The 13961-nt window shown below is 37.4% G+C and overlaps 1 protein-coding gene across 3 annotated transcripts in view; it reads right to left on the reverse strand.

The window, feature by feature from the left end:
* MRE11 (MRE11 homolog, double strand break repair nuclease) overlaps positions 1–13961 on the reverse strand; it is a 68926-nt gene that overhangs the window by 36387 nt on the left and 18578 nt on the right. For all 3 annotated transcript variants that reach the window (XM_057553429.1, XM_007189812.3, XM_007189814.2), the window contains exons 7-11: positions 12520–12634; positions 8022–8207; positions 7047–7218; positions 5348–5428; positions 1410–1536 (exon numbers count right to left, since the gene is read on the reverse strand). In XM_057553429.1, coding sequence (XP_057409412.1) covers positions 1410–1536; positions 5348–5428; positions 7047–7218; positions 8022–8207; positions 12520–12634 — 681 coding nt within the window. The remainder of the gene's footprint in view (positions 1–1409; positions 1537–5347; positions 5429–7046; positions 7219–8021; positions 8208–12519; positions 12635–13961) is intronic.

Raw genomic sequence — 13961 nt, forward strand, 5'->3', positions numbered from 1 at the left:
CAAAGGGAAAAGTTTAGGCAATGGCTTAGAGGGTAAAGAGGCACAAAGTTCAGTGTGCCTCTTACAAAGTGGTGAGGACAAGTGAATAGAAATCTTTTTTGAATTTCAAGACAGAAGAATTAATATTACTTCATAAATATGATTACTATATTTTACTATGCCAGACACTATGTTAAGACCATTTACACACAGTATATCATCTGATCCTCACAACAATCCCGTGAGGCAGGCACAGTTATTATCCTGATTTTGTAGACAAGAAAACAAAACATCAGAGATTAAGTAATTTGCATGATGTCACACATGTAGTTAAAGTAGCAGAGTTGGCCAAAACAACAAACAATTTCATGCTTTCAATAAGATATACAAAAGGGTCATTGTTTCCATTCAACAATTAATGTATAAACAAAAAAGGGATCATCAGAACAAAACTGACAATGGATGAAACTCAAGTAACATAAGGTACTAGGTTCTATACTCCACATTCTCACAAATGCTACACCCAAAAAATTCAAGGAATTGATAAGGATGAACAATTAAAGTAAATCACCATCAGTAAGTAACTAGCTAAAATTCACAGCATAAAAATATCATTCACTGATATGGATTTTCCCCCCCTAAAACAGCATTCTATGAGCTCCATTTAAATACCCAAATGACTGTTTCAGGCTGAATTAACAGCACACACCATTGTGATCACAATTTCACTACGAAAAAACAGAAGCCCATTAAATCGCAGTTAATAAAAATCAAGGTAGCGTACATGTAAACAAGGGCCATATTTTTCTATGAAAATTCTGACTCGATCGCTCTAAGGAGATGAGCCTCTGTATTTAAAAGGACCAATACTTCTTAAGAAAAAGCACTGTTTCAGTCAGATGACCTGTTTTTGATAAATGCTAAAATAAGGGCAATTAGTTTTTATGAACTTTAATTGGAAATTATCTGATCATCAGAAACATCAAACTTAAGCCCTTAAGTACATATCTTTTTAATATTCTGGGACACCTCTTATTTCAAAAGACTGGAATCTTCTTAAATCACTGCACACTGTAAAGTTGAAATATTTAGCCCTGCAAAATTTGAGAGTATGTTCTCTGAACATTAATAATGTATAGTAAATAATAGATATTTAAACACTTTATCTCTCAAGTGTGTTGTTAATCGGCAGCACGTTTTAAAAAAACTACGAAAGGCTTCATTTCTTTATTGATATCCACAAGTTTACAAATGATTGCTATCTAATTTTCAGAAGAGATTTAATTATTCCAACTATCAGTTTATTTGTCTGAGATATTAGAAAGAATCATAATAAAACATTTTCCATTACTGTTTTATACTTTTACTAGAGATTGATTTATGTGACGCCTATAAGAGCATTTTTTAATTTGTAAAGATAACTAGCTTACCCGTGTCTTCCTTTTGCTCTCTACGCCTGAAAAAATGGATGACATCTTTTGGATTAGCTACCCGGTCCACAAATTTCTGGCTAAAGCGAAGAACACTGAATGGTTCAAAGCCTCCACTATAGTCCACCTGGAAATACAGAATAAGCTATGAAGGCTAGGAAACAACAGATCACCAACTTTAGTATTCATGTTTATGTGTAATACTTTTAAGTTAATATGTTCATGTTCCACAATTCATTTTAAAGATCATGATGATGTTATACCATTTATTCTACTGAGAAAATAAAACTTCAAAGGTTTACGCTTATGCAGAACATTGTTTGATGGAATCAAGATACAGTAAGGATTCCCACAACGTCAGAAAATTACATCTCCTCATGATAAAACTAGCAGTCTAGGTACCAGGAATAGCATCTGAAAAGGATGTGAAATTTCTAAACAAATTTTTTTAAACTTTTAAAACAGAAGGAGATTCTCTACCAAAACAAAATGCTGGCCCCAGATGCATTTGTTAATTGGTCTATCATGTAGGGATAAGCTTTTACACTAGACAAAAATAAATGCTGGGAAAATCCATGGAGGAAAAGAAGCTAGTCTGTGAGCTTTGAGAAATGATCACCTTCCTTCAAAACACAGTACAGTCATCCCTCGGTGTTCACGGGGGATTGGTTCCAGGATCCCTAAGAACACCAAAATCTGTGGATGCTCAAGTCCCTTATTATAAAATGGTGGAGTTCAATCAGCCCTCCATATCCGTGGATGTGGAAGTGCAGGTACAGAGGGCCGACTGTTTCTATTTATAAAAGAACTAATAATTGCTCTCAAGGCAGGCTCTTTCTAAAGAAGTCTATAGTGGTACCAAGCTCTTTACAAAGAAAAATACTACATCTCTTTCTAAGAGATATATCGTTCTCCTAAACTAGCTGTTCTCGAAGTATGCTCTGGGAATCAGCATTGTACCACATCACCAGCCTTTCCAGATTACTCCTAACCTCCACCCCACTTACACTCTTCATCACACTTAGCACTAGCTAAGATTTTGTTCATGTATTTGCTATTTGTTTATTGTGTCTCTCCTCACACCTCCACCTCCTGTAACCCTCGTCTATTTTACCATCACTGTGGCCCTCCTCCCCGCCCACCAGCATGCAGAAAGAAGGTACTCAACATACATTTGTTCACTGCATTAGTGTATCAGTGAGCGTCCTCTAGCCAACACAATGTACTTCTGGAATACTACTTACGTGAAAATATTTGTTCTTTTGTTTCCTTAATGAATTAATAATTTAGTGTGTTTAGAAAAAGGAATGCCAATTTTCAATTCAAGTCTGGTTGGTTCTAATGGTATCAGGCAGACATAGATGAGGAACATGGGACCTTCTGCCCTGATAAAGAGAACTATGTGGTTCCCACAAAGCAACTATGTTTCTGTCACCCAGACCATCTCTACAGCTGCTGCCATGTTCTAAAACAGAAAATGCCAAATGCTCAAGCTATTGCGCCTCCCCAAAACTCTTCAGACATTTTTAACAACTGTACTCCAGCCTAGTTTTATTTGTAATCTTCTGCTCCTAAAAGTCGCAAAACTCATTCACTAAGCAAACTTTACTGAGTGTCCACAATGTGTAGGCACTCTGCTAAGGGCCAGGGGTACCACCGTAAGTAAAACAGCACGTTGGTTGTGAAGAAATTCACAAGCTGACTGGGAAGATAAACTATGTAAAGAAGTAATTGCAAGCAGAATGTGATGGTGCTGTAAGACGTATGTACACCGTGCAGTGCAGCCAAAAAAAAAAAAAAACTTTAAAAAAATATTTAATAAAATATTATTACATATATATACGTATATGTAACATTTTATTACATCTTCTGATAGTGAGACATAATAAAGCCATTCTCTTTCTTGGCAAACTCAAAAAAAAAAATAAAAAAGAAGTATGTACAAAGTAGACTGAGGACACAAAGGAAGAAGGAACGACTCTGAAGGGAAGTCAAGAAAGGCTTCTTTTGAAGAGGGGAAGCTTTAAGTGGGTGTTAAAGGGGATATTACAAAAGAAGAAGAGAAGTGCATTCCACGCAGCAGGATCAGCATGGGCAAACGTTCCAAAGAGTGAAATAAACTCCACTGGGCCTAGGAAAACAGCAACTTTTAGTCCAGTATAACTGGAGCTTAGGAGGCGCTGGCAGGAAATGAGGTAGAAGCAAAGAGGTGGGTTTAGACCAGGTCATATAAACCCTCTGAATGCCATGCAAGAATTTAGACTTGTTCCTGTTAGAGCTAGGAAATCATTAAGTTGTTTTCAGCAGGAAAGACATGCAAGATCGTATTTTCCAAAGATGATCTTGGCATTAGTGTGGAGAGGCTAGAGGTGGGGAGAGGGGGAAACTGGAGGCAGAGTCAGGCAGTTGGCTACAGGCCAAGTAAAATCAGGCCGCAGCTACAGCAATGACAACGGGATAGAGAGAAGGGGCCAGATTACTAAATTAATTTAGATCTTGTAAATCTATGAAGTACCACCAAGGGACAAGAGATCCAGTGGCTCAAGGTCATATAGCTAGTGGCAAAGCCAGAAGCAAACCCAAGCAGTCTGGTTCTAGAATGTACTCTTTACCTTCACACTCTATGTCCCAGGGCTTCTCAAATTTTAATGTGCATATAAACCTCTTGGGGAATCTTCTTAAAATGTAATTCAGTGCGGTTAATGTGGAGCCTGAGATTCTGTATTTTTAAGAATTTTCCAGGTGATGCCAATGTTGCTGGTTTGAGGGCCGCACCCCTTAAGTACAAGGCTTTAGAAGGACTCTTGGACCTCAACAAGGAGGTCTAAGCTGGAGGTCAAAATTTGGGAGTCGTCATTCTATAGGTGACCATATGCCTCGACTGAACAGAGGGCTAACTGAAAGATAGGAAGGGACAAACATCATTTATAGTAGAGAATGCCGAAGAGTGATTCAGTAAGATGACAAAAATCTACTGGATTTGACAATTGAAGGTCATCTTTTCCACCTGAGATGGTGGGGTCAGAGCCTTGATTATAGTGGATTGAGGAAGAGAATATTACATGAGCAATATAGACAATGTATTTTTTTGAAAGAAAATCAGAAAGGGCAGGAGCTAGGAGAAGGGAAAGGCAGAGGGGCAAAAAAAAAAAAGTCTGTTGTTATTTGTTTGTTTGTATATATCATGATAGAAAAGATACGCAGGCTTATAGGCACAGGAAACACTTCAATTTCTTAGACTTTTCTAATACTCTCAAATACTTATCAATTCTTTCCACATATTTATCAAGCACTTGTTATGTGTCAGGAACTGTTCTGGGATCTTTGGATACATTAGTTAAGAAGATTCACAAAGTTCCGTGCTTCTACAGAGCTGATAGTTTTGTAACTGAGGACAAACAATAACCAAAATAAATAAATTGGGTGTCGTAGGTTAGGAGGATGTGCTGTGGGAAAAAAAGAAAAGAAAAAGTAGAGAAGGGAAGTGAAATCAGGAGTGTTTGAGAGAGGGTAGGGGGGTTGCAATCTTAATTAGGCTGGGGCCCACTGAGGTGACCACTGAGGTGACATCTGAGCAGATCTGGAGGAGGTGAGAGCATGTCTGATGCATCTGAGGAATTACAAGAAGGTCAAGTGTCTGGAAGGGAGGGAGAGAAGGGAACAGTAAACGATGAAGTCAGAGAGCACAGCCAACGTATCAAATACAATGGACTATTTAGAAAATGAGAAAAATAAGAGAAAAAAAAAATAACCAAACCTATCAAAATGAAACTATGATTAAATCAAATCCTGGCTGCTTTATTATTTTTTCCACCAATGATGACTGCTATTTTTACTGTACGTACTCTCTTTGGTACTTTTCCCAAAAAATCCATGTAAACTGTACAATACTCTCCTCTGAAAATCAATAAAGTTGAATTTATCTAAAGAGGACTTACTCGCAGTCGTATAAGAGGCTTCTCTGGCTGTCGAGAATTTCCCAGACGTTCCCGTTCTGCATTTTCAAGCATTTCTTCAATCTCAAAATAAAGATATTGTCATGTCTAGGGGGAAGAGGTACTACCGGCTGGCATCTAGTGGTTGAGGTCAGAGAGGACTTGTAAAAATCCTACCATGCACAGAACAAGCTCCCACAACAAAGTGTTACCCAGTAAAGTGTCAATTGTGCCAAGATTGAGAGACCCTGGGCTCCCTGACTAGGGCAAGACAATCCATTCATTTTCCATCTCCCTGGCCTCAGAGATTGGGTTCAGGGACAAGGACACGACCTCAGTCCAGGGAAACTCAATGCTAGGGGTTTATCTGGAACTACTGGGAAAAAATGATTCTTTCAGCTGTAAGGACAATGTAAGTCTGTGGGCCACCACGTGAAAATGCCTTCCTTATAGCGAAGCTTAAGACAGAAAACATCAGACTGGGTGGCACAGGACCAGACACAGAAACAGAAAAAACTACAGTCTTAATTTGAGTTTCTGGATCTAGTCATTCTGAAACCAGTAAACTCTTGAACTTTCCAGTTATATGAGTTACATGTTGCCAGTAAGCTGTGACACTGGGCGAGTTACTTTATCTAAGGTTCAGCTCCTCTTTCTATAAAATGTGTATGGTAGACTCTACCTACCTATAGCATCATTCAGTGGATTAAATGCAAAATGCTGTCAACAGTGTCCAGAATATATACGCCGCCCATGAATATCAGTGATAATTATCATTATCATTATCATGATTTTTGTAAGAATAAAATGCAAAGCAGAAGAGCCTACACAGCATAAGAACTGAATAAGTGTCAGTAATTAATGTTATTAAGCTGTCAAGTTCCATATTACTAAATGCATTCACCCAACTTCATAGTGGCTCTAGAATCTCCGCAGTGGTTTAGGGATGGCAATCTGCATGGTGGGAGGTATGGGACTTATACTGAAGTGACAAGGTGCATAGCACACATTTTAAGATTTTATTTGGAGGGAGATTTCAGGATGAAAGGGATGTGTGATAGAGATTATTAGCGTAATGGAGATTATTAGAGAGGCTAAGGCTCTCCTCATCTACCATAACATCCTGCCATTCTCCAGTCAAAGCCACTGCCTGCTTTCATTAATAAAATGAACAAATTATCGAATCAGGATAAAAAGAGAGAAAAGATAACGTATGTTTTTGAGGAGGAGGAAAGGATCTGGGAGAGGGGCTTAATTAAACAAAGTTTCTTCTATTTATAACATTCCTCCCTCTGGAAGACGTTAGGTTTTCGGTTTTTTTTGTTTTTTTTTTGATGTGGACCATCCTTAAAGTCTTTATTGAATTTGCTACAATACTGCTTCTGTTCTATGTTTTTGGTTTTTTGGCCACCAGGTATGTGGGATCTCAGCGCCCTGACCAGGGATCGAACCCACTCCCCCTGCCCTGGAAGGCAAAGTCTTAACCACTGGACTGCCAGGTAAGTCCCTATTTAAAAAAAAAAAAAAAAGAAAAAAATTTGATACAACTGAACTCATTTATAAAACAACAGTGGTTCCTTACAGGCTTCATGAGAATGTAACAAATACAATGACTTCCCTCTACTCTACTGAAGTATTTAATTCAAGCTAAATAACCTCTCAACTAAAGTAGATCTCACTGACCTTTATCTAGAAGAATTACCTTCTCCAAGCAGAAGCTTTGTATGACTTGGGTTACTTTAGGATTATCGGGGTTAAAAATGTCTGGATGATCAGCCAGAACAACATCTTCCATGAAAAACTGCCGCACTGTGTGGAGAGGAATTTTCTGCATGTTCATCTTCCTTTCTTTAATACGCAGCAAACCAACGTGTCTGAAATGAGGAGGGAAATGAAAGCATAGTCATCTTGTAAACTTCCTCAGGAAAATGTGCACATCAAAACTATCATATTTCTTGCGCTTCCCTGGTGGCGCAGTGGTTGAGAATCTGCCTGCCAATGCAGGGGACACGGGTTCAAGCCCTGGTCTGGGAAGATCCCATGTGCCGCGGAGCAACTGGGCCCGTGAGCCGCAATTACTGAGCCTGCGCGTCTGGAGCCTGTGCTCCGCAACAAGAGAGGCCGCGATAATGAGAGGCCCGCGCACCGCGATGAAGAGCGGCCCCCACTTGCCGCAACTAGAGAAAGCCCTTGCACAGAAACGAAGACCCAACACAGCCATAAATAAAAATAAATGAATAAATAAAAATTAAAAACAAAAAACACTATCATATTTCTAAATTTCCACAATTTATAAAATCACACCCTTAAAAAGTGTTTTTAGTAATTTAATCTTAATGTTGTATCACAGGAAAAAACTTAAACATTCTTCTTCCCCAAAATAAAATCCATTCATAAATCATTTTTCCGACAGCACTCTAACTTAAAATTTAATTAATAAAAATATTAGCCTTGAATTGGCCTAATGAGCAGCAAAATCATTAATACCATTGGGATCTTCTCCTGTTGAAAATAGCTTAAAGTCTGGGCAAACAGTAACACTGTATTGAATGATCAATCTTTATGAATAAATCTATCATATAAATAACAGCATCATCAGTACCTTGAGCCTATGAGATGGTTAGACTATCATAGCACATTTTTTTAAATTGATTTAAAAACTATAATAATTACTCACTTCTTTACAGCTTCTCCTGGGGAAAGAGAAGTGACCACTGAGCTTCCAGGTTGTGATACGTAAAAGAGCTGTTGTTCATTTTTGGTTGGAGCTATTTTACACTCATGTTCATGGCCCCAGATAACAAGATCAATGAAGTCATCCAAAAACTGTTCTGGAATGAAGTTAGTACTTCCATGTTTACTCCTATGCCAAGATTTTTAAAAATAAATATTATAAATGTCCAGAGATACAGAAAAACTTCATAATAAGTAAGTCTGTATAGATCTTTCTTTCTCCATTAACTAAAGATTTATTACATCCCTTCTATATGCCAGAAACGTTCAAGGGATTGGGGATGCAAAGACAGTATCTAATTCCTGCCCTCAAAGGGTTTACAAACTTGCAGGACACAGACAAGTAGAAGCCTCAAAAGAGAAAGCAGTCAATTCTACATACAGAGGCAGATCACGAAAGGCTTTAGAGAGGAATAACTCCCCCTACGGGAAAGTCTGAAAAGCATGAGCTCTAAAAATAGTAAAAACCTATAAATTGGTCTGAGTGTATACCAGAGTACAGAAAATGGGAAGTGAGTTTAGTCTAAGCTTTGTAAAATAAAGTCAAAACTCTAAATATGTCCCATCATTTTTTTAACATGTTTCTTTTACTGACTATAAAAATAATGAGAATGTCAGTCTTACACAGAGATAAGAGTTTTCAATATTAAATAAAATATTGTATGAATATGTGATTTTCAAACTCTCATTTTATACCTAGATTAGCTGCTATTATTAAAAGATATGTGAAAACCCAAAGAGGAAGACAAAAAAAAAAAGTTTTCCCTAATACTGATTTATATCACTGAGAATTTAAGTTAAAAGTGTTCAAATACTTCAACCAGCATTCACTTAAGGCAAACTGACATTCATTCATTGAACAAGTATTTACTGTGTGTCTACTATGTGTCAGGTTTCCCAGGTCTCTTCTAGAGACTGAAGACATAGCAGTGAACAAAGTCCTTGCTCTAGCGGGGGAAATTAGCAATAATACAATATGTTTACATATATGCATACACGCATACACACACACACACACACACACACATATATACATATATGTATATATAATTTGTCAGGTAGTGACAGATGCTATAAAGAAAAATAAAGGGAAAAATTACATGGAAAAGGGAGGCTACTATACAAAGGGTGGTCAGGGAAGGCATCTCTGACAGGAGACAAATGAGCAGAGAACTTAGAGGAGGGACCAGGAGTGCATGGGAAGAAAGTCCTAGGCAGAGGGATGAGCTGATGGCAGAGGTGCTGACGTGGGAATGTATTCAGTGAGTTCAAGAACAGCAAGGAGACCAGCGTGGCTAAGCAGAATGAATGCGAGGAAGAGCAGGAAGTGAAATCAGAGAAGCTCATGTATCTAGGAATATTTATGTAAAAAACATTTTTATGTAAAAAACGTTATGATCCTATCACAATTACTGAAGAAATGCAGAATAACTCAAATATGACATGATGTAACTATGCTTTAATGGAGCACTGGAAAAGGGAAGATTATGCTGGTGGGCTGACTCTGATTTGTGACCTAGAAGCTGATCAAAACATCTTTGTGGAAATATTTTGCATGACAAAATCGCTCAGGAGAAAGAGAAAGAAACTGGTCCACGTATAGAAACAAATGGAAAATAAAGTAAAATGTAAAAGGCTCCAGAATTCTCGCTTAATATGAGCAAACCTGTTTTTTATAAGACCCTGAAAACAGTAACAAAACAAGTACCTAAGAATGCAGAGGATGACAAATGAACCTAACAGCATTACAAAAAAACTATTATAACTACAATGAAGGGGTAAGGGAAAAGGAACTGACTGAAGTAACTTTAGAAAGTGGTGTTTTTGACTAGATATAGTAAGGCTAAGGACTAAAATGACATACAAACACTGTACCCTAGCTGGCAAATTTGTTTCTCACAGGGCTATGGGTCAGCAATTTTGAAATTACTTTGTTATGTCAACCAGTATTGAAAAAAATAAGTAAACATACCATAAATAATACAGTCGAGGTTTCTAACTGTTAGAGAAAGAAGTCACAAATAAGAAAAGACAAAAATGAATCCTGTAGGGCTGGATTTGAATCAATATGAACTCGTGCTTGTTTGTTTTTTTTTTAACACATGTATACATACAGACATGTATGCACGGATTAGTGAATATACATATATTTCTTTAACTCTAGTCATGAGGGCTAAGAGACCCACAGTAGCAATAAGCACAATTAGTGGTCATATCTGGGTTTCTAAATACCACTCTCCAATAAAAGCAATTAGGGCTCCTTGGAGAAGTGGTTGATTCCAGGGCTTGAGGAGAAAAATACAAGATGAGCCTGGAGCATCTTGTGGTACTAGAAGGTTAAGGACATGCTCAAAAAACAAAAAGGAAGGGCTTCCCTGGTGGCACAGTGGTTGAGAATCTGCCTGCCAATGCAGGGGACAAGGGTTCGAGCCCTGGTCTGGGAAGATCCCACATGCTGCGGAGCAACTAGGCCCGTGAGCCACAATTACTGAGCCTTCGCGTCTGGAGCCTGTGCTCCACAACAAGAGAGGCCGCGATGGTGAGAGGCCCGCGCACCACAGTGAAGAGTGGCCCCCGTTTGCCACAACTGGAGAAAGCCCTCGCACAGAAACGAAGACCCAACACAGCCATAAATAAATAAATAAATAAATAAAAATTAAAAAAAAAAAAGGAAAAAACAAAAATGAAGAGGGCATGTTGAAAGGACATAGAAGCCAATGTAAAAAAGCTCCCAACGGTCAGAGTTGAAACAACCTGAGCAACAAAAACAACAACATCAAAAGATTAAAGTATTGGATTATAACTCAAAGAATTAAATAAATATCCTTGAGTCCACAGTAACATAAATAAATGATTGAATGAATAAGTAAATAAATGAGAAGGGACAAAATTTCCTAACAGAAGAATTTCAATTAATAATTATAAAAAGAATGAGGGAAAAAAAAAATCAGAAACAACACCACAGTATTAATTGCTGGAAACAAGATCCACCAATGGATGCTAAAATTTGTGGGCAAAAGTTTAAGTTGAAACAGGATGTTCACATAGCCTCAATGTATTTTTCCCAAAATATTTATTAATTACAAAGTAGAAAATGGGACCTTTACAGGGGAGAAACCTGGTCTACACCACCTTAATTGAATGATCAAGATTATTAACATCACCAGTAACCAGCCATACCAACATTATACTACCCATTCCCCTTACCAATGCTGCCATTCCAAACTTTCATTCTGGCTTGGAATCGCTGATAATTGTTCCTTCTGACTTATCCCTACCTTGGGAAAGTACAAAGTGTAGCAGAACTGGAAAGCCCTCAGCAAGAGAAGGAACAAACTCCCAGTTTGTTATATGGAGACCACACATATCAAAACCCTGGACTGCTCCTCCTTTAACTCACACTGTTTATTCAAGAATATACATATAAGGCAACATACGACTGCCCCCTAAAGCCTTTCTTTCACAGAGTACCAGTGATGGGTAAGTACAAGAGTATTTTGCTGTCAATAAGTATCTGTTCAATAAATAATAAATTATATAATCAGCCCCCAAATCCCTGTAGATTCTTCCTTAATAACTTCTCAGCTTTGTCCCTTACATTATCATTCTCACTACCATCACTGTTACCATTTCACACTTTTTTTTACTATAATGATCACATAATAAATCTTGCTTCTTCAAATCTCTATTCCTTTCAATCAAACCTACACCCTGCCAACAGATTAAATTTCTTAAAACTACTAACAAAAGAAAGTTGATCTAGCTATATTTAATATTCTGGAAAAACACCTGTATATATGTACCAGGAAAAATCTATAAGAATGTTCCTAACAAAAAGGTTTAAAAAAGCAAAAATCTGGAAATAACACAAAACACTCACTAACAGGAGAGAAAGCTGAACTGTATACATCAGTGAAAATGAATTACACTTTTAAGCATCAAAATGGATGAATCTTAGTAACATAATGTTGAACAAAATAAGCCAACTGCAAAATATAAAGTATGGTGTTCCAGTTATACCAAAACTAAATAAAAAATACTCATAATGAATGTGTATGTGATTAAACAATAAAGAAAAGCTATGGATATATAAATAAAAATTGAAGATAGTGCTTCCTCTGGAGTTGGTGGAAAAAGATGTGGTCAGGGAAGGGCATGGGGTAGGGTACTGGTAATGTTCCACTTCTTTCTGAATTTAGGATTATTCATTTTATGGTTCTTCGTATACCTTATCCATATGCTAGAAATATTCTTTGTAAGTATGAATATATACTGAAAACAATTTCAAGATGCAGTCACACAATGCATATCGAAGTCTTGCCTGATCCTGCACTGACAACTTCCAAAGCATAAGGAGCATTTTACTGAAATAGGTAAGCTTGGAAACAGAGATTTGGGGAACCTCAATACTTGACTCAAAAATTTTCAGAGACTACTTTTACCTGTTCTGATGAATCACAAATAAGTTAAACCAAGAGTTCCCATCTTCTTTTGGTCTCAACATTGTTACTTTTTTGTTGACGAACATTCGATAGAGCCTTTCATCTGGAATGGATCCTGAAATGGATATTACATTATTTTAAAAGTGGTTTCTTACTCGGTTTTAAAAAATGAATATGTTTTGCTTCTAAATTATGTGCTTCTCTGAGTACTTCATTTTCCTATTAGAGAGATATTTGAAATCTGATATCATTATTTACAAATGAACATGTTCCAGGTTCATGCCTGACAGCTGCTAAGCAGTTAGTTGCATTTGAAGAATGTTTTCCAGGTCAAGCATATATACTTTCAAGATCTGGAAAATATGGAATAAAAATTTGAGTTTTCTATGCTCAAATTCTTATTAAAATTTCTAATAATATTGTTTTCCACTCTCCCTTTATTTATTCTAAGTATATATGTACTTTTGATTTAACATATACATTGTAAAATACACAGGAGGAGATATTAAATGGGATGAGATTAAAAATGTATTTAAAAATAATAGTCTTATGTATATTATGCTTTTAAATAAAAATACTGTGCTTTTTAATAATTTAATGACTTTTAAATAACTCTTCCTATTCCCCAAAGGATCACCTTAGTCTAGTGAAGGAGGCCAACAAAAACAATTAAACATGAAAATTGCAATTTTAAATATTATAAAAGGGAAAAAAGTCAGGATGCTAAGATGGGAATTATTACTGGGAGGACAAGGTTGCTACTTTACGGAGTGATTAGGGAAGGCCTGGGAAGAAAAGCCAACACCACATAAGAATAAGAGCTAGAAGAGGTCTAGCTTCTAAAGAGAATTCCTAGTGTGGTCAATGAAATAAATGGTGGCATGCAGAACATACAACTGCAACAAAAAAGCCAAGACATAAAAAAATCCAGGGCATTAGAAGGTTGATCTACTTGGGTGTCAAAGCACTGAGAACACTGACAAAATTGGAAGGTAGGCAAGTAAGAAAATTGAGGGAATGGAGAAGGCAGTTTAGCCAGTTGGCAATTAGCTTCAAGGGTGTTTGCAGGCAGGAAAGGAGGTGTCAGTAGGAAGCAAGGAGAACAGTGACTTGCCCTCCACCCCTTCTGCCCTAAAGCCCATAAGAGGCCATGAGAGAACTACGTGGGACACAGTAACCTCAGGGGCCAGTCAGTTTCACTGAGGGTTGGAGAGTACAGGCAGCATTCAGAGACTGATGAAATGAGGGAGTTTGCTAACTAAAAAGAGCTCTAGAGTATACAGAGCTGGGGTGAGAGGAGTGGGTGGAGGGTAGAGACAGAGTCCAGTTAAGGAAAACAGAACAGGATGAGATGAGAGTTTGGGAGAAAATGGATGACTGGAGCAGTTTGCTTCTGGCAGTGACTGAGGCATAATGGGATGTGTTGTTAGTCTGAAAGTAGG

This window comes from Balaenoptera acutorostrata, chromosome 9 (genome assembly GCF_949987535.1).
Source record: "Balaenoptera acutorostrata chromosome 9, mBalAcu1.1, whole genome shotgun sequence".
NCBI classification, from domain to species: domain Eukaryota; kingdom Metazoa; phylum Chordata; class Mammalia; order Artiodactyla; family Balaenopteridae; genus Balaenoptera; species Balaenoptera acutorostrata.